At 45.7% G+C, this 20000-nt stretch overlaps 1 protein-coding gene across 1 annotated transcript in view; it reads left to right on the forward strand.

Moving 5' to 3' along the window:
• dnah5l (dynein, axonemal, heavy chain 5 like) overlaps positions 1–20000 on the forward strand; it is a gene marked incomplete at both ends in the record, with an annotated part of 103736 nt that overhangs the window by 41996 nt on the left and 41740 nt on the right. The window contains 22 exons of the mRNA XM_079489883.1: positions 740–934; positions 1303–1437; positions 2058–2115; positions 2277–2408; positions 2735–2952; positions 3240–3374; positions 4082–4258; positions 6777–6866; positions 8009–8146; positions 9200–9298; positions 9689–9856; positions 10119–10224; positions 11267–11367; positions 11761–11853; positions 12899–13135; positions 13673–13738; positions 14061–14201; positions 14806–14937; positions 15063–15173; positions 16977–17131; positions 18012–18133; positions 19794–20000. The exon at positions 19794–20000 is cut by the window's right edge and continues 23 nt beyond it. Of these exons, the coding sequence (XP_079346009.1) occupies positions 740–934; positions 1303–1437; positions 2058–2115; positions 2277–2408; positions 2735–2952; positions 3240–3374; positions 4082–4258; positions 6777–6866; positions 8009–8146; positions 9200–9298; positions 9689–9856; positions 10119–10224; positions 11267–11367; positions 11761–11853; positions 12899–13135; positions 13673–13738; positions 14061–14201; positions 14806–14937; positions 15063–15173; positions 16977–17131; positions 18012–18133; positions 19794–20000 (3016 nt within the window). The remainder of the gene's footprint in view (positions 1–739; positions 935–1302; positions 1438–2057; positions 2116–2276; positions 2409–2734; positions 2953–3239; positions 3375–4081; positions 4259–6776; positions 6867–8008; positions 8147–9199; positions 9299–9688; positions 9857–10118; positions 10225–11266; positions 11368–11760; positions 11854–12898; positions 13136–13672; positions 13739–14060; positions 14202–14805; positions 14938–15062; positions 15174–16976; positions 17132–18011; positions 18134–19793) is intronic.

Below are 20000 nucleotides of genomic sequence, written 5' to 3' on the forward strand. Positions count from 1 at the left end.
CTACTCATAGTCACATAGTCACATAGGTTAACACGGAGTCACATAGGTTAACACATAGGTTAACACGGACATTGCTGTTCCTTGGAGTGGTTGCACTTGTGTCAAAAAAATAAGACCCTTCTCACACTGTCTGCAACCGTCCCTCCTCCCTCTCGCTAACTCGAGGACCGTTTGCCCCACCGACTCAAATTCCAAACGCGCGTTCCACACCCTGCAGGGAAGTGCAGTGTCCGGTACAAAAGTCTCTGGTCAGGCTCTGCCAGTGGGCCTAATCAGCCTAAATCCCATCACCTGTGCAATTTGCAGCCTCTGCCTCAGCCAATTGATTGCAATGGCAACCCCTACACCTGCCAATTGATTACATAACCAGTCCACTTTTCACAGTCAGTTTGCAGCACTCTTCAGACACAGGCAGACAGACAGATACAGACATCTCCATATGGGCACAAAAGGGACACAGACAGATAGTTAAAACGGGTGCTATGACAACGGGTATTATTAGGTTCCCAAGTTGCATCGTTCTCAAGTAGGCCAGTGGCCGGCGGGCACGTACAGGTCTAGTGATGAAAATAAGCATAATAATGTAGCCAGAAGTGTATGCCGTAGTTGAGCATTGGCTCCAATATAACTCTAGAGACTCGGTCTGATCGGATCGAATAAATTAAAATTTCCCTCGGGTATGCTTAATTCGGACCGGGTCTAATTATCCTCGGTTCTTCTGGACGGTCCTCCTCTCCAGAACCCGGGCTACGCAGGTCGCCAGGAGCTCCCGGAGAACCTGAAGATCCAGTTCCGTACGGTGGCCATGATGGTCCCCGACCGAGCCATCATCATGAGGGTCAAACTGGCCAGCGCCGGCTTCCGGGACAACCAGGTCCTCAGCCGCAAGTTCTACACGCTCTACAAACTGTGTGAGGAGCAGCTCTCCAAACAGGTACCACTACAGGCGACGCATTGTGAGCTTGGAGATCGGCTATTTTCAAATGTCCAAAATGTGTATAGGGCTGAAGTGGTTACTGTTTGTGTTACTGTAGTGGTATGTTTTGTAATAATAATAAAATCTACAAGGTAACTAGTAACTCAAGTTTTCAAATAATTATTGTAGTGGAGTAAAAGTACAATATTTGCCTACTCAAAATACTCAAGCAAAGTACAAATATCTCAAAATTGTACTTAAGTACAGTACTTACTGTAAGTACTTGTCCACCCCTGCGGAGCCTCATGTCATCATCAGTGGTTGTCCCTGTTTGTGGACGTCTCTATGGAGCCTCATGTCATCAGCGGTTGGTTGTCCACACACAGGTCCACTATGACTTTGGACTGAGGAACATCCTGTCCGTGTTGAGGACACTGGGATCGGTGAAGAGAGCCAGTCCTAGTGAGGAGGAGAAGACTGTGGTGATGAGAGTCCTCCGAGACATGAACCTGTCCAAGCTGGTAATCTATCTCACCAGCACTGCTTTAGTCTAGCCCTGCGTAGCCAGCCTTCAGCTGCCTTTGCAATGCCTTATTGCCCCAGGCAGATTAAGTCTGGCCCCCTTCAATGCCTTATTGCCCCAGGCAGATTAAGTCTGGCCCCCTTCAATGCCTTATTGCCCCAGGCAGATTAAGTCTGGCCCCCTTCAATGCCTTATTGCCCCAGGCAGATTAAGTCTGGCCCCTCTCAATGCTTTATTGCCCCAGGCAGATTAAGTCTGGCCCCTCTCAATGCCTTATTGCCCCAGGCAGATTAAGTCTGGCCCGTCTCAATGCCTTATTGCCTCAGGCAGATTAAGTCTGGCCCCTCTCTCAATCGTGGGAGGACCTCACGGCCGAAGTGGTGACCAGATTCGTCTGGAACCAGGCTATTACCAACCAGGGCCCAGTATGCAAATACGGTGTGGGACATTGCGGAGAAACATTGCTGAGAGGGACGAGACTAATATCCACGCAGTGAAATTAGTATCGCCACGCGAGGCTAGCTTTTGCCCCAGTATGATAGAGACCTGGATGTCTCTCTCTCTCTCTCTCTCTCTCTCTCTCTCTCTCTCTCTCTCTCTCTCTCTCTCTCTCTCCAGGTGGATGAGGACGAGCCTTTGTTCATGAGTCTGATCAATGACCTGTTTCCTGGTATAGGTAGGTCTGTCTGTCTGTCTGTCTGTCTGTCTGTCTGTCTGTCTGTCTGTCTGTCTGTCTGTCTGTCTGTCTGTCTGTCTGTCTGTCTGTCTGTCTGTCTGTCTGTTATAGACTCTTGTACAATGCTACTGTATCTCCTCTTTGCTCTTCCTCTCCTGTAGTCTTGGATAAAGCAGGGTACGCTGATCTGGAGTCAGCCATCAGCAGTCAGTCTCAGCAGGCGGGACTGATCCCTCATCCTCCCTGGATCCTCAAACTGGTCCAGCTGTACGAGACACAACTCGTTCGACATGGTACGACCGTGGCGCTCGCGTGCGTGTGCGTGTGTGCGTGCTATGGCAGCTACCATACCTTGGCTCCAGGGGAAATAACTTTTTACCCATTTTTTACCCAAAAATGGAGGAAAATATGCCCCAAAAATTAGGAAAATAACCACATGTAACCGCAAAACATTTTCTGAAATTACGCCACTGCTGTCTGTGTGTGTGTGTGTGTGTGTGTGTGTGTGTGTGTGTGTGTGTGTGTGTGTGTGTGTGTGTGTGTGTGTGTGTGTGTGTGTGTGTGTGTGTGTGTGTGTGTGTGTGTGTGTGTGTGTGTGTGTGCGTGTGCGCGCGCGCAGGCATGATGACGCTGGGTCCCAGTGGCTCAGGTAAGACGCGCTGCATCCACACGCTGATGAGAGCCATGTCGGACTGCGGGACGCCCCACAGAGAGATGAGGATGAACCCCAAAGCCATCACCGCCTCGCAGATGTTCGGGGCGCTGGACGTGGCCACCAACGACTGGACGGACGGAGTCTTCTCCACGCTGTGGAGGAAGACGCTCAAGGGCAAGAAGGTCTCTGGACTGGACAGCGGAGGCCGCAACTGTGCTATTATTTTACTAGAGATTATTATATGGATTGGCTTTTAGGATTCATTGAATAATCAGGAACCGTGTTTTTCTTTGTATTTGAATGGATCAATTAAGTGTTATTTAAAAAAAATAGTTAAAATAACGAATCTAAAAGCTGACAATGGTGCGATGCAAGCTTGTAGATCTGCTATTGTACCTTTCCTGTGTGTGTGGGGATGGGCGTGCGTGCGCATGTGTGTGTGTGTGTGTCTGTCTGTGCGTGTGTGCAGGGTGAACACATCTGGATCGTATTAGATGGTCCAGTCGATGCCATCTGGATAGAAAACCTCAACTCGGTCCTGGACGACAACAAGACTCTGACGTTGGCTAACGGAGACCGCATCCCCATGGCCCCCAGCTGCAAGGTCACTGCTTATTGAGGGCAGAGTCATCTAATAGAAGAGTTGCGATGTTGAGGGGGCAGAAACCGAGCGCTTGAGCACTGTTCATGCAGCCTGCGTGCACACTTAATAGTCCTTTTTCTCCTCAAAATGAGACAAACTGCGATCTTTGAGACCTTATAAAAGTCTATATTTTGATCACCCTAAGAAAGTGAAACCATTCCGCGACGATGCTCAAATATGGACGGCTATCACTTCCGGGGCGAGCAGAAGTGACCCGTCTTGTCATTTACACGTTTTGGCTTGATGCTTTCCTTCTGAATCTGATCTTATTTTATCTTCTTTTTGCGTGGTGCAACCACTCCCTTACGGAGCTGTGTGTGGGTGGGTGGCTGGGTGGGTGCGTCTGAGCACGAAAACAGCATTGTTGTTTTTCACCACTGTGCGCAACCTAACACGCACATATTAACGGAATATATGGTGATTTCGGGTGTGCCAGTACAGTACAGTGACAGTACAGTACAGTACAGTACAGTACAGTACAGTAGAGGGACCCCCACACGGTAACTCTGTCATTTCTCAACCGGTGTCGGACGCGGGGCGGCTCGTCGGAGTCGGGCCGGCACCCTGGGTGCATTCCTGTGGGTCTGGAACTTCCGACTTTTAGTCGACGAAATAAACGCTGTTAGTAAACAGATGGTGTGTGTGTGTCTGCTTCTGCTTCCTTCCAGGTGGTGTTTGAACCCCACAACATCGACAACGCCTCCCCGGCGACGGTGTCTCGCAACGGCATGGTGTTCATGAGCTCCTCCGTGCTGGGTTGGAGACCCATCCTACAGGCCTGGCTGAATACGCTGCCCACAAGCCTGGCACGCTCTCTGCAAGACTGCTTCAACTGCTGCTACCAGGTGAGAGGAGAGGAGAATTGTTTAACCCATTTAGGCCTGACGTCGAAATTAAAAAATTGCAGTTTTTTCAGTTTTCTGAAATACCTATGTTTCTGTATCAGTGGTGCTCAATATTTCATGTCAAGGACCCCACAAAATATATGTAATATGCCTCCACCGCCCCATCTGAAAATATGTTGTTCCAGGGACCTCCCCAGAAGCAAAGATTTGAGTTAAAATGTTCACTCTGTAATAATATATATTCAAAGATTTGAGGCACATTTTCACAATTTCTCGAAAATAGATCTGCTATTAAGTATAACATAATGCTTTACTTTAAAACACCAAAACATTTTTTTTAACCCATTTTGGGGGGAACCCCGCCCAAAAAAAAATATATATATATTTAGCATTACAATAATTTGGACGGCCCGGACGGCTGTCGTAGCCCGCTGACAAGCCTGACAGCTTGTCGCGGGTTCGAGTCCCGATCCCGACGACCATTGCTGCATGTCACTCCCCATCTCTCTCTCTCTCTCTCCCCATTTCCTGTCAGACTATACTTTACACTATCAAATAAAGGTATAGAAAATGCCACCGAAAAATATCTGAGAAAGAATAATAGTAATAATTCTGACCATTTTAATCCTATAAACGATTGATTATTTAAAATGAAAACCTCTAGATGTTTTGAATACATCCGGTACACAATTCATTGATTCATCATTGGGTTTTACACTTTTCAGTGTCTTTGAGGATGCTTGCAGAAGGGCAAAGACAAGTAGAGTCACCTTGATTCTTGCGTTTTATTATTTTTCAATCACACAGGGTACAGAAAAATGTTTCGCAACAGTGCAGAAACAGACAATTAAAGCAGAAAAAAAGTCTGAAGTGAGTGGTACAACAGTGCCCCCTGTTGGTACCCTAAACAGGGACGGACATAGGGACGGACATTGCTGTTCCTTGGTGTGGTTGCACCACTCAAAAAAACAAAAAGTAAGAAAAAAGAATCAAACAAATACTTTGTTAAGAAGTCTGAAAGACAGTTTTTCCAACGCTGCCACTTGACCAAGTTGACTAAACCAAATATTCACAGAGGGGGCAGAGGGAGACCTCCACTCACACATAATAAGTTTACGACCCAGCATTAACGCTGTTTGAGCCCATTCAGCATCACGGTGTCAGGTCTTCAAGAGAACTGGGATCATCTACTGTAGTATGCACAAACTTGGGGAGAATGGGATCTCATATCCCAAGAGTCAAGACACGCTAAATGTGATCACGAATCTCCCCCCAATAATCGCGTATTAAAGGGCAGTCCCACAGCATGCCCTCCGCCTCCTGGCACTTCCAGCATGTGGAGCAGTCTCGCAATTATGCTTTATGTGACTTGGAAGGGGTCCAATAGACTCTATTTAGGATCTTGAATTGGATAAGTCTGGTTTTAAGTTTCCTGGACATTTTTCTAAAATTTCTTCAAAGCCGATTCCACTCCCCCTCTGTTTAAGAGACACCCAGATCAACCTCCCATGTCTGTCTGAGAGCAGAGGCAGGTTTTTTTTTATTAGAGTGCTCTAAAAGAAAAGTGTAATAATGAGAGGCTTCATGTCCCTTTCCGAAAATCTCCAGTGTATACGTCAGAATATCAGCACTCGGAGGAGGAGTAGAAGGTGACCCAAATGTTTGTACCAATAAATGTTTAATTTGCAGGTATTTGAATCTTCTTACTTGCGAGATCCTCAAGTGGGCCCTGATCCAGAGAAGGTTGGGAACCACTGGGCTAAATGCTATATACCACCAGTGGTTCTCAAAGTGGGGTCCGGGGACCCCAAGGTGTCCAGGGGGGTCCCCACCTAAATGTGGTTAGGAACCAAATGGACCCTTATGGGTCCAATCAGAGAGTGTACAAATGGACTTGTACACTCTCAGAGGTAAATCAACATTCCATCCATCCATCCATCCATCCATCCATCCATCCATCCATCCATCTTCAACCGTTTATCCGTAGTCGGGTCGCGGGGGCAACAGCTCCACCAGAGTGCTCCAGACTTCTCTTTCCAGAGCAACATTAGTGACTTCCTCCTGGCGGATTCTGAGACGTTCCAAGGCCAGTGAGTTGATGTGTTTCCTCCAACTGCACCTTGGTCTCCTCCCAGTGGGACGTGCGTCCAGGACCTCCCTAGGGAGACGCCCGAGAGGCATCCTAACCAGATTCCTGAACCACCTAAGCTGGCTCCTTTCCAGGCGAAGGAGCAATCAACTTTGATTGTACAATATAAATTGGGGTCCCAGAGATAACAAAGAATGCCATTAAATGGGTTGTCCGTAGCCTAATGCATGTAAAACTGGGGGTGCTTGAAATTAAAATGGTTGAGAATCACTGCTATAGAACCGTAATACAAATCTTGTGTTATGGGGGTCCCTGCCTGGCATATCTTTTCAAATGGGGGTCCGCAGGCTAATAAATGTCGATTTAGGGGTCCTTGACATGAACAAGTTTGAGAACCACTCCTATAGGCCTATACACTGTCTCTTGCAGGACCTGTTGAACTTCGTGTCCACTGCCGTGTCTCCTAAGATGCAAGTCCTGGAGTGTATGTACATCAAGCAGACCATTGACCTGCTGCAGGTATAGAATGCTTTGACTGTGTCAAACCCAAAGCTTATGCTTTACGTATATACCATGACATGATTATCCATAATGTCTTGATCATTCCCATCACATTTCATGAAAACTCACGCATCCATTCTCCAGTTATCACTTGAATTGCCTGGGGTTATTTAATCCATTACATTAAAGCGCCCATATGATTTATAAACACGGACCCCTTTTCCGGACGGACCGGCGGAAGTTGTTGATGTGTGTGTAGCAGCTAACAATAGCCACACCACTCTAGAGTCGATCGACAACAACGGGAGACAAGAATAAATCTATAGCCTATCGAGACTATAGCGACTGGACCGCGGAGCGCCGTCTAACACAGGATCTTTTTTCATAAAAAGACGGGATGATTTAGATTGCGAGTTATGAACCTTTTAAGATTTTCGTTTTCATCAGCTAAACAGAGCTAAACAGTTTTTCGATGACGTCTCACTCTTGCGCATCACCGAGGATTGCCCAGGAGGCGCGCCTGGGCTATAGAGCCATGCGATCCGTTCTCATATCAATAATCGTCGTCTTTTGGACAATACTTCGTCCTGGCCATCGGGCGTTACTAATAGAAAGGACAAAATACTTCGTCCTGGGCGATGGGAGTGTGAACATTCATACTCAGTTTGTGTGCTGCAGCCTCATCTTCCACAGCTCACAGCTTTATATGTTGCAGCATTCAGAGTATGGCTTTTATGCCGCTCAGACTATGGGTTTTATGGGTAAGTCTCCCATTGGCTTAGAGGTCGCAACTATGGCCGCCAGTAGAAGTAGGTGAACATGTTGTCCAAAACATTAAAATACTATTCATAAAATACAGGGGTTCTCAACGTTTTTGGCTGGGGACCCCTGGAAATGCTTTGGCCCTGTCTCGTGACCCCTGCCCTGCCCCCCCTCCCCACCACCAATACAAACTGACAAAAATAACCTTAATAATAGAGAAAATACATCATAAATGAATATTGAAACCAGATATAATCATTAAGGAAAGTTTATGCATGCACCACGTACTATGTAAACTCTTACGTTAAATTTTCCAGCCATTCAGTTGCAAAGATTTTGCAACTGAATGTAATAATAATAATAATATTATTTGTATTTGTATTAATGTGTGAATCCAGGGCCTGTTGCCGCCGGGGTCAGAGGAGAGGCAGGGTTGTCATGGCGACGTGGTTCGTCTTTTCGTCCTGGCGCTCATGTGGTCTCTGGGAGCGCTGCTGGAGCTGGAGGACAGAGCCAAGATGGAGGCCGTCTTAAAGGTATACACACACACACTATAATGCTGCTTTTCAAAGGTGACACGGTCTTTGCAGGTGTCAGTAGAGCTCTTATCACGTGTACAAAAACACAGACCCAAACCGGAATGGACGCCTGAAATTTGGTCCGATTCCGAGCCCGAGTGGCCCCTTGGCAATTTAGTCCGTTTCCGAGCCATTCCGACGTTCCTTTTTGAGGGGCGCTAGCCCCTCCTAATATGCCCAGCTTTCTGGGTTTGTGTGAACTCAAACATTGGCTTGTGATTGGCTGATCACAACCATAGCGACGATTACTTTGATAACCTGAGCAAAGTAAATGTTGAAGATAAAAGTGAGGGCAGAAAGGTGAAGACGGAAAAATGGGGACGCAAATTGTGATTGGCCGGAATGAGATGATGTATGATGCTAAGAGTGCCCCTCACTTCACACGGGTGTCTTTCTTTTTTCTCTCTCATGGACCCGGACGAGGAATCCATGATTGTACGCCAGTGTTTTCAATTCAAATCGTCTTGGCAGCTACAGTATGTCTTGCAGTATGGTATACGCCAGGGGTTCTCAACGTTTTTGTCCGGGGACCCCCGCCCCGCCCCCCAATATAAATTGACTGCTACAATAACCTTAAACCATTTTGGGCGGGAACCCCTTTTGATGTTTTAAGCATTGTTATAATTTAGCTATTGAAAAATAGCAGATCTACAAGCTCATAGCGCGCCACCGAGTGGCGCGCTATGAACTTGCAGGTCTGCTATTTTTGAAAAATCGTGAAAATAAAATTTTAAAAAAAATCATTTTTTTTTTTTTTTTCAATATTTTGGGGACCCCCCAAAATAATTTGGCGACCCCCCGAGGGGTCGCGACCCACGGGTTGAGAACCCCTGGTATACGCTACGCATGCATTGCGTAGCTCAACTCTCTTTTTCGTTGCCGCTGCAGTAATCTGATCCTGCTGTTCAGTGTTCCCCGATCGATTTGAACCGATTTTCGATATATCGTTCGTTCCATGCCTAACAAATGGGATAACATTGTTTTAATACGTTGCATTCATGTTATTTAAAGGGCCACTCAACGTTGGACTTACCTCCGGCCGAGGATGGGCAAACCATCTTTGAGTTCACCGTCAACGAGCAGGGGTCCTGGGAGCACTGGTCCAACAGGGTATGCATAATTATGAATTATGTAAAGACCAAGTGCCACCATTTTTGGTACTTTTTGGATTTTCATTCATCTAAGCATATAATGATACATACGGAAAGCGGTCGTTGCAAAGCCTGCTCTCTTGCGTAGCCAGACAACTATTCCACGAATGCTATATAAAATTTGCTCGACTGTAAAGACGAAACGGAAGTGGGGAGAAGGCTCCACTTCCGTTTTCCGCTTTATATTTTACTCATGATAGAGCTTCCGTTGCTCCAGACTGTATGACGGAAGCATTTGGAAATTGCGAGACTAGGCAGATCCCAGCTGCAACATAGGGATTCTGGAGGTATTCAATGTGGTCATTGATGATGCATTTGGCCTTTTTGGCCGTAACTGTTTCCTCTGCAGGTGCCAGACTACATGTACCCCAGCGACCAGGTCCCAGACTACTCCTCCATCCTGGTTCCAAACGTGGACAATGTGCGGACGGACTTCCTCGTCCACACCATCATGAAGCAGGGCAAGGCCGTCCTGCTGATCGGAGAACAGGGCACGGCCAAAACGGTCATGATCAACGTGAGTGAAAGAATGAAGATGGAGAGGAAAGGATGGAGATGGAGAAAGAGAGGAAGTTGTGCATTAGTTGTTGAATGTTGCATCACTTTAACAGTTTTATTGCCGTGATTAAACAATCGTGTTCCAGATCTCCGTGCCGTGTTTTCACTAACCTTTGAAGAGACTTGATTGTAGCCACTTTAAAACGGTGTTTAAATCGCCTACATTACATTAGGCTAATGCAAATGTGAGTGTAATGCTAAACACACCTGCCTGTCCCCAGGGCTACACCAGTAAGTTCAACCCAGAGGTCCACCTCACTAAGAGCGTGAACTTCTCCTCAGCCACCCTGCCCTGCATGTTCCAGAGAACCATAGAGAGCTACATAGGTGAAACCTCTTGGAACCGGCTACGTCCGCAACCATTTTATCCTGTCATCTGATCTTTCCTGTCTCATCTGAACTTATTTCATGCTGTCTCATCTGATCTTGTTTGTATATAGGGCGGCCTGCAACTATTATTTCCATAGTGATGATTCTATCTATTACTTTTTCAATTAATCACATAATCAAAGTAAAAAAATCACACCTGTGTGAAGTGATGAGGGCACTCTTATATACACTATATTTGCTCAGACACTATGACATAAAATTATCCATTCATTGTCAATAGTAATTTAATAGGACGGAAATCTACACTAATATCTGAATATAGGAAGGGCTAACTATGATGACATGCACAGAACAGGTATTGACTATTCATTTTATTAAACGATCAATTCAATTATTTATATATTTTTTGAGGGGCTAACCCCTCCTATATACAGGTTTAAGCGAAAACAATGTGAAACTGCACTATACAGTACAACAACTTGGCTTCATGTTTACTTACATGGCCGGTTAAGACTGAGGTTAGGGTTAGTAATAAGGTTAGTAGTCAGACGACGTGCCAAATGCGACGTCGGACAGTGGCTGACAACGACGTCAACGTGTAGGAAATGTTCATACTGGCTCCATTGCATGGTCTTGATAAGGGCTGATGACGGAGATTAAGCCATTTAAACCTGAGAACCTGATTCTACAAATACCATCTAAATCCTGACAGTTTTCTGAAATGTTTCTATAATTCAGTGGTTCTCAAACGTTTTCATGTCAAGGACTGATGCATTTGGCCGCAGACCCCCATCTCAAAATATGTTGATCCAGGGACCCCCCAGAAGCAAACATTTGAGTTAAATACTGTGAAAGAGTATATGCAAATGCAGATCTACAAGCTCGTAGCTATATGCGCTGCTATTTTCAACAGATAAAGTTCAAAATAATGCGGTTAAAGTGTTTAAAAGCTATAAGGTTGACACATTATGCGTCCTAAATGGGTGATAATATCCGAAACCCCTTTCTGAAGTCTGTGTGGTTGTGTTCAATGTTCCAGACAAGAGGATGGGTTCTACCTACGGCCCGCCAGCTGGACGTAAGATGACCGTGTTTATTGATGACATCAACATGCCTGTCATTAACGAGTGGGGAGATCAGGTAACACACACTTCCATGTTTGTTTGATATGACTTTCTCTCCTATTTTGCTCTTTTTCGTTACCATTTAGGACTATAAGGCCGATTCTAAAAATGCCTTCTAAATACTGACCTATGTTTTCTGAAACATTTCAAATATTTGATTCAAAATGTTCAAAAATGTTATATTGCTACCCTAAAGAGGGTTCCCATCCTGAAGGGGTAAAACACTAAAAGGGGTTCCCGTCCTGAATGGGTAAGTAAGTAAATGTTGATCGGACGTTCTCTGCAGATTATCTCAAATATTATCTCAGTTAAGCAATGAGATGTTTCCCTTTCTCTCAGATAGAGATAACCAATGACATGTGTTCCCTCTCTCTCAGATAACCAATTAGATGTGTTCCCTCTCTCTCAGATAACCAATGAGCTTGTGCGTCAGCTGATGGAACAGGGAGGGTTCTATAGCTTGGATCGTCCAGGGGAGTTCACCACGGTGGTGGACATACAGGTTGACATCAGGGTTGATTTTGACAGCAAATTTTGATTATTATTATCTCATTAGTTTTAGTCACATTTTAGCCATCTAGAATGTTTTAGTGTGTCTAGTTTTAGTCGACTAAATATCATATGATTTTAGTCGACTAAATCTACAGTTGATTTAGTCAACTGGGTGTTGATGGATGTGCAGTTCTGGAGAGGGTGGAGCTGTTTCAGCTCAGAGCTTCTCTTCTCTAACCGAGTGATTTCATTTCTCAGATCTTTGATGAAGCCTTCAGCCTATTTCTCTGTTGTTTTCATCTTCCCTTCGATCATGTCGATGAGCTGAGCCTGGCTTCTCTCAATACTCAGTTGATCAGAGCAGTGAAGACCTGCACACTATCTGCGATCACTGTGTCTGCGTCTTTCCTGCTGAGCTCTACTGAGTGTTTGACCTCCTGAATCTCCACTTGTAGATCATTCCTGGATCCTGGATCATTCTCTGGATTTCAGCCTCCGTCTTTGCTTCATATTCTTCTTTCCACTCATGATTCCTGAACGGACGAACCATTTCAGAAACAAAACTATTGATAGATAGGTTTGGTCTCTAATATGTTTCTGAACTAGTGGTTCTGGGGTATCTTCAACCAGTGACGTCTGTCTTTTACAATCCAGGAATGTTTATGATGTGATTACAGCATACTTAGTTGTAAGGGCTTATCTTTCTATGGTCTGTGTCTCTCTCCTCTCTCTGACTAATGCTCCTCACACTCTGTGTAATCAGCTTTTAAGCCAGCCTGACTGAAATCTGACCTCCCAAATATGGAGTTCCACACGGCTCCACAATGTCCGTCACAGGAATATTGGGTATTGGGAATAATGACGCAGGCGTCTGCAATTGGCCTTGGCTGTTTTTGAGAGGCGCTAGCCCCTCCTATGCCCAGCTTTGTGTGTCTGTGTGAATTATGTTTTTTCTTTTTCTTTTTACAATGTTGCTTTGTATGCACAGTATGATTAGCATCATGTAGGCCTGAAATAGAAAACTTGTGACTGTGTGAATTATGCTTTTGTACCAGTTGGTGGCAGCGATGATCCACCCGGGAGGAGGGCGGAACGACATTCCCCAGAGACTGAAGAGGCAGTTCTCCATCTTCAACTGCACCCTGCCCTCCAACTCCTCCATCGACAGGATCTTCTGCACCCTGGCGCAGGGCTACTTCTGCCCGGAGAGAGGCTTCTCTCCTGGGGTGTGCCATCTGGCCGCAGCCCTGGTGCCAACCACCCGGCGAGTCTGGCAAGCCATCAAGGCCAAGGTACCGTTAATTACACATCTACTGTACACAACATTACACACAACTGTATGATATATTACACAATGAATATACTGTTGATTGAAAATGGGAAACATGTGGTTGTCTTATTTAGAGGTAGCCCTACCCATTATAGAATAACTGTAATAGTAATCATTTGTAATACTTTCAAGTGTCCAATATCAAGAAAATGAAAGTAACCCTTAACATGATAACATGTAGGGGTAAGGCGGCTGTGGCTCAGGAGGTAGAGCAGGTCGTCCAATGATCCCTGGATCGGCGGTTCGAATCCCGTTTCCTCCTGTCCACATGTCGAAGTGCAAGACACACAATGAGTCGGTCGGTAGCTTGCCACCATTGGTGTGTGAATGTGGGAAGTGAGGACGCTTCACCTCCCAATGTATAAATTAATGGACCATTGTAAAGCGTTTTGAGCACTTGGAAAAGCGCTATAAAAATGCAATTAATTATGTATCTTAATAACTATTGTTTCTCTCTCCTATCTCTCTCTCTCTCTCTCTCTCTCTCTCTCTCTCATAGATGTTGCCATCTCCAGCTAAGTTCCACTACATTTTCAACCTCAGGGACCTGAGTCGTATCTGGCAGGTACAGTATGACTGATAATAACAACGATGAGCTTTAGTCAGTCAATCTGCTGTCTGCTCTCGTAACACAATGGCATGAATAGCCTTTATTCTATTTGGTATGTGCACTAGTGGCAGTTTTCTACTTACGTTTCCATTCTAACCGCAACTTCCCCTGAATGTGGAGCCATAAAACAAGTGAAAATAGCCAGAGAATAGAGTTGCAGATCGAGATAGGCTCTTTTTGCTATACATATGTATGAAAAATTGCAAAATACGTGTGCGTGCGTGCATGTGTGTGTGCGTGCGTGCATGTGTGTGTGCGCGCGTGCGTGCCACTGCAGGGTGTTCTGACCGTCACTTCAGAGGTGTGTGTGAGTCGGGAGATTCTCTCCGGTCTGTTCCATCATGAGTGTATGAGAGTCATCGCTGACCGCTTCACGGATGACACGGACACGCACACATTCACTGCCATGCTGGAGAAGGTATGTGTGTGTGTGCGCGTGCGAGTGTGTGTACACTGTGTAGACATGTCTTTGTGTTAGTGTAATGGGCTCTAGGCACACATGCCATTTTGGAAAGAACTTGGGCCCCTTCCCTATTTCCTTCCCTCATGTGTTACCGATGATACTAATGAAGGCTCTGTTCCATTCACTCAGAGAGTTAAACGCCCGTACCTTACGGGTCAATGTGGTTCCATTTGTACACTCTCAGAGATATAGGGGTCCTTAAAAAAAATTGAGAACCACTGCACACTAAATGGAACAGAGCCTTTATTAGAGTGTGTGTGTGTGTGTGTGTGTGTGTGTGTGTGTGTGTGTGTGTGTGTGTGTGTGTGTGTGTGTGTGTGTGTGTGTGCGTGTGTGCCTGTGTGCCTGTGTGCCTGTGTGCGCCTGCGTGTGTGCGTGTGTGCCGAGCTACACCAGGCTTTTTGCGCACGTTCACGCGCACACGTGAGTCCCGCGTACGCGCACTTAAAATAGGACTGGACCTAAAAGTGCGTGTGCGCACAAAATCGCCCGGTGTACCCCGGCCGTTACTGTACTGTAAATAGTGTGAGACGTCAACATGTTTCTATACACTCTCCAGATCACAGCAGAGGATCATGGTCCGTCGCTGACCGAGCACGCTCAGTGGAACAGTTACTTTGTTGACTTCCTGGCCGCGGTTCCCGAGGCGACGGGGGCAGAGCCTGATGACGCAGAGCTGGAAGCGCCCAAGGTCTGTCTGTCTGTCTGTCTGTCTGTCTGTCTGTCTGTCTGTCTGTCTGTCTGTCTGTCTGTCTGTCTGTCTGTCCGTCCTAATCTACTCTAATTCATCTAATCTGTCTTCCCTTTGAGTGACAGGTGTATGAGCCAGTGACGTCGCTGGATTCTCTGTCTGCGCGTCTGTCAGAGTTCCAGCAGCAGTATAATGAAGCTGTGAGGGGCGGAGCCATGGACCTGGTCTTTTTTAAGGTATAGATCAGTTCTAAGAACCAATCGTATACTACAGAACCCGAGTTACTCGAGTTAATCGACTGTAGAACACTTTCCCTGCGGTTCACGAGTTGCCCGAGTTATGTTTTCCTTAGCCTCGATACCCAGGCTTTCATTTCGTCTGCGCGGAAAATGAAAGCCTGGATTTACGCATGGGCTGCACTGGCCTAAACGTGGGAGTGAACCCTTCCGCGTAGGCGTCGCTTCAAATGATGTGACGTCAGGGCTCTGAGCGGTGTGCACCCGTCAAAATAACACCGTGAGGAAATCATTACCAGTGGAACTTCAAACGAGGCTATGCGAGGAAAATGAGGAGAATGGCTAAAGAACCCACCACACCGTCTAAAAAAAAAACCAACGTGTGCCGACTCTGTGGAAATAACTTTGACAGTCCGTTAGAATGGTATACTCCAGCAACCAGTGGTTTCTGCTTCTGGTCGACACAATAACAGTGCTGCACTGGGGGGGGGGGGGGGGGGAGACCGGGGCTGACGGACAGATCGGTGAACCAATGGTGGGGGTGTGCGTTAATCTGAGCCGCGGCCCTCCCATCTAGGCCAGAAAGGTCTAGCGTTAGCTCAGGCTATGTTTTCCTTGTTTAATCCGCGTTTTTAATCAGTTTTTAAGTCATACGGGCATTCCACCGGGCAGAGTGAGATAGGAGATGCGTTTTGATGACGTCATCGCAAAAAAGGTTATGGGAAATTGAGTCTCTATTCATTACAATGGCGACGATGCCGCGCAGCGCGCACCTTCCTCTCTGTTATTGTGATCGCCACTTTGGAATACTTTTCAACACTACGACAACGAACAGTTTAAGTGCCAGGGACGTTAAGACGAGCCCGATATCACTATGTATTGATTGCCAGGGACGTTAAGACGACCAAAAAATAAATACAAAAAAACAATATTTTTTTAAATTCCTCTAATCTGGTGATCAGGTGCATGCACAATAGAATTACATTTTCTTTCTTTTATTTATAAAGGGAAAAGTGGCACCCCCGACCAAAACTAGTGTCCACCCCCTGGCACTTAAGCGATTACACCGTTTTAAGTGGATTTTCATGACATGGATTTTCATGACAAGCAACTCAGAGGTCGACGCAGTGGCTGTTCAAAGGTAACTTAAAACATAGGCAGTGAAGCCTGAAACACGAACACATAATCCCGGCAATAAACCTTTTGGTAGATCTGTCCTAAGAACCAATCGCGTACTTTTACTTCTACTCCACTACATTTCAGAGGCAACTATTGTGCCAGAATTGTACCTCTCAGTCCAGGCATAGTAGTTCCGGAGTGGTTCCAACAGATTGTGTGGCCCTGGTCTTTCTCTAGTGGGTCTGATTGAGGGTAGCTACTGCTGGGTCACCCGAGTGAGGGGTATGATGTTCGCGAGACCCGAAACCCCTATAGTTACATTGTAGAATTTGATTATTATTTTCAAAACATATACATTACAACACTTCAGCCATATTTATATTTCATCCATTTGAAAATAGCAACCTACAAGCTCACAATGCATCGCACAGTCATCAATTAGGTTAATACTATGAACAAGGATAGTTTCATCTACTGCAAGTAGGGAAACATGCAGGCATCTTCCCATCTGAAAAGTGAGAAAAGATTTGTGATGGACAAAAATTCAGTTAAATGAATTTTTTTTTCAAGCCCGAGCAGATAAAATAACGTTTCATTCCTGAAATGTTTTCAAGGGGGGAGTGAACAGGCTACCATTAAAGTGTGAGCAGAACTGAATCAAAATGGTGTCCTTTCCAACACCAGGACGCCATGACACACCTGATGAGAATCTCCCGGATCCTGCGCACGCCTCAGGGAAACGCCCTGCTGGTGGGAGTGGGGGGTTCTGGGAAACGGAGTCTGACAACACTAGCTTCATTCATCGCCGGATACCAGACCTTCCAGATCACACTGACCAGGTACGCTCAGCGCACGCACGCACGCACGCACGCACGCACGCACACACGCACGGCAACGCACGCACGCACGCACGCACGCACGCAAATTACTATGACTGATTGGAATGCACTTTGGGTCAATTGCTGTCTGCTGTTTTTTTTATGTGCTATATGAATAAAGTATATTTGAGTTGGCTTGACTATACTTGTGAGGACATCAACATTTTAGGATAGAGATTTTATGAATGCCATTTTTACAGCTTTTTTTTTTTGCCATTTTCTAACGATGCATTGTTTGCTGGTAGGCCTAGATCTGCTTTTCCAGAGCACCACACCAGTGTGTGCACAACTAATATAATTCAGTCAGTCATCATAACAATAACCCCCAACCCCTAACCCTAACCAGACGAATAACAGTTTAAGTCCACACTATTGTAAACCTAACTCCCCAAATCTATTTCAATGACACGCCAATTTTTACCTTGTGAGGACCTTTGTGCCGACCTTCGAACCTCACATTTATAGGCCTAGTAATTAGGGATGTCCTGATCAGATCGGGTGATCGGAAATCAGAGCCGATCATGTCATTTTTAAATGATCGGGATCGGGAGAAATAAATCTGAGATTTTCTCTTTTTTATTTCAATAAAATTGTGTCTAAATAGGCTTGTGTCTAATGTAAATCACAAAGAAAGACGTATAAACAATTATGTGAAAACTGTCATGTTTATGCTTGATGTTTGTCCTCACTAGTTCCAGCTACTATATGCATGCAGAGTTTGCAAGAGTTTTAACTTTGACTTCAGTTCCATGAGCTGTAGTTGCAAGATTCACTCAATCTAATTAACCAATACATCATTATTTTTGTGTGTGCGTGTGCGTGTGCGCGTGCGCCTCAACAGGACATACAACAGCAGCAACCTGTTGGAGGACCTGAGGAGTTTGTATCGTCAGACGGGACAGCAGGGCAAAGGAGTCACCTTCCTGTTCACTGACAACCACATCAAAGAGGAGGCTTTCCTAGGTCTGACTGACTGTTCAATTCAATTATTTCAATTTAAAACAGCTTTATTAGTTAGAGAAAATTAGCAAAATGTGTGGCAAATCTGCAAAAAAAAATGCTTACCAATAGCTTTCTTCACAAATGTGTTCATAAAGGTGTCTACAATCACATATACATTTGTTCCAACCCAACTCCCTTGGGAAACTTTGTGACAGCTGCTGAAAGTTGGGGTGCCATAAACATCCAATATAAGGCAAAATTCCCAACATTTCATTATGCTTTAAGTAGCATGTGACATGTCAAACTAGGGGGTTTTCATGATGCTGAATCCATTAGTTTTGCATGGAAACACTCCTTGGGCTGAATTCGGCCATAGCCACTTGCCCAATGTGCCCAAATGTGCTGACCTCATCACATTTGTGATGATGGCTATGGCCATATTTAGGTGAAGGAGTGATTTTTTTGCAAAACTAATGCTTGCAATGGATTCAGAATCATGAAAACCCCCTATTTTGACTACTTAAATTTGGACATTTCTGCCTTATATTGGATGTTAATGGTACCCCAACTTTCAGCAGCTGTCACAAAGTTTCCCAAGGGAGTTGGGTTGGAACATTTTTTTCTGTGATAGTAGAGACCTTTATGAACACATTTGTGAAGAAAGCTAGTGGTAAGCATTTCTTTTGCAGATTTGCCACACATTTAGCTAATTTCCCCTTATTATATTGGCATGAGAAAACATATACATTGCCAAACCAAGGACCCTATTTTTGTCAGTGCTAAACCCCTTAGATTTTTTTCTTTTATTTACTAGTTCAAATAGCCGATCTACAAGCTCACAACCCGTTGATGTAGATCGGCTAGTTGAACAAATTTAATGTTTTTCAAAATAGTAAAAAAAAAGTTTAGGGTGTTAAGTGTCAAGTGTCACTGGACCTGAGGGAACGGGACGGGACACACATGGGGCTGGAGGAGGTCAGGTGGTTGGAGGGTGCCAGGTAGTGCAGTGGTGAGCACCATTTTGAAGTGGACTCTTTAGCTGACGTGTATAGCCTCGGTACGGAGTGGGAGTGAACGGGCGTTCAGATCGGTGAACCAATGACACAACTCTGTGATCCCACCCGCCCCTCTATACCAGACATCACGGTGGCTGGGCCAGGCTAGTTGACGGGCAGCCAGTGGAGGTCGTTGACGACTGGCATGATTATGGTCTCTGGAGCGGGTAGCCGGGTTCGCACAGCTGAGTTTTTTTTAATTTTTTTTACATAGGCCTATTGGAGTTTATTGAGGACTTTGGAGGTGATGCCATGGATGATGCCGTTGGCAGTAGTCTAACCGGGATGCCATGAAGGCGTGGAACGTGGATGAGTGTTTCAGCAGCAGAGGATGTCGGGGATGGACAATGTTCCTGAGGTGGAAGAAGGCTGTTTTGACGAAGTGGTTCAAATGGGGGAGGAATGAAAGCGTATCGTATAGGGTCAAAAATGACACCTACTGTAGGTTGCAGACGTGGGTGGAGAGTGTGACAAGGGAGCCGTCGATGTTAAGTGAGAATTTCCTGAGTGGGAGTGGGTATAAGGGAGTTGGGGCCAATGACAATGATTTCCGATGTATTGCTGTTAAGTTTGAGAAAGTTATTTTGCATCCATATTTACCCTTCCCCTCCTCGAAACCCCTCCAGAGTACATGAACAACGTGTTGTCTAGTGGTGAAGTGTCTAACCTGTTTGCCCGGGATGAGATCGATGACATCACCCAGGACCTGATCCCCGCCATGAAGCAGCAGCACCCGCGCCGGCCCCCCACCCCCGAGAACCTCTACGACTACTTCCTGTCCCGCGTCCGCAGCAACCTGCACGTCGTTCTGTGCTTCTCGCCGGTCGGGGACA

Source organism: Electrona antarctica (assembly GCF_951216825.1).
Source record: "Electrona antarctica genome assembly, chromosome: 20".
Classification (NCBI taxonomy): domain Eukaryota; kingdom Metazoa; phylum Chordata; class Actinopteri; order Myctophiformes; family Myctophidae; genus Electrona; species Electrona antarctica.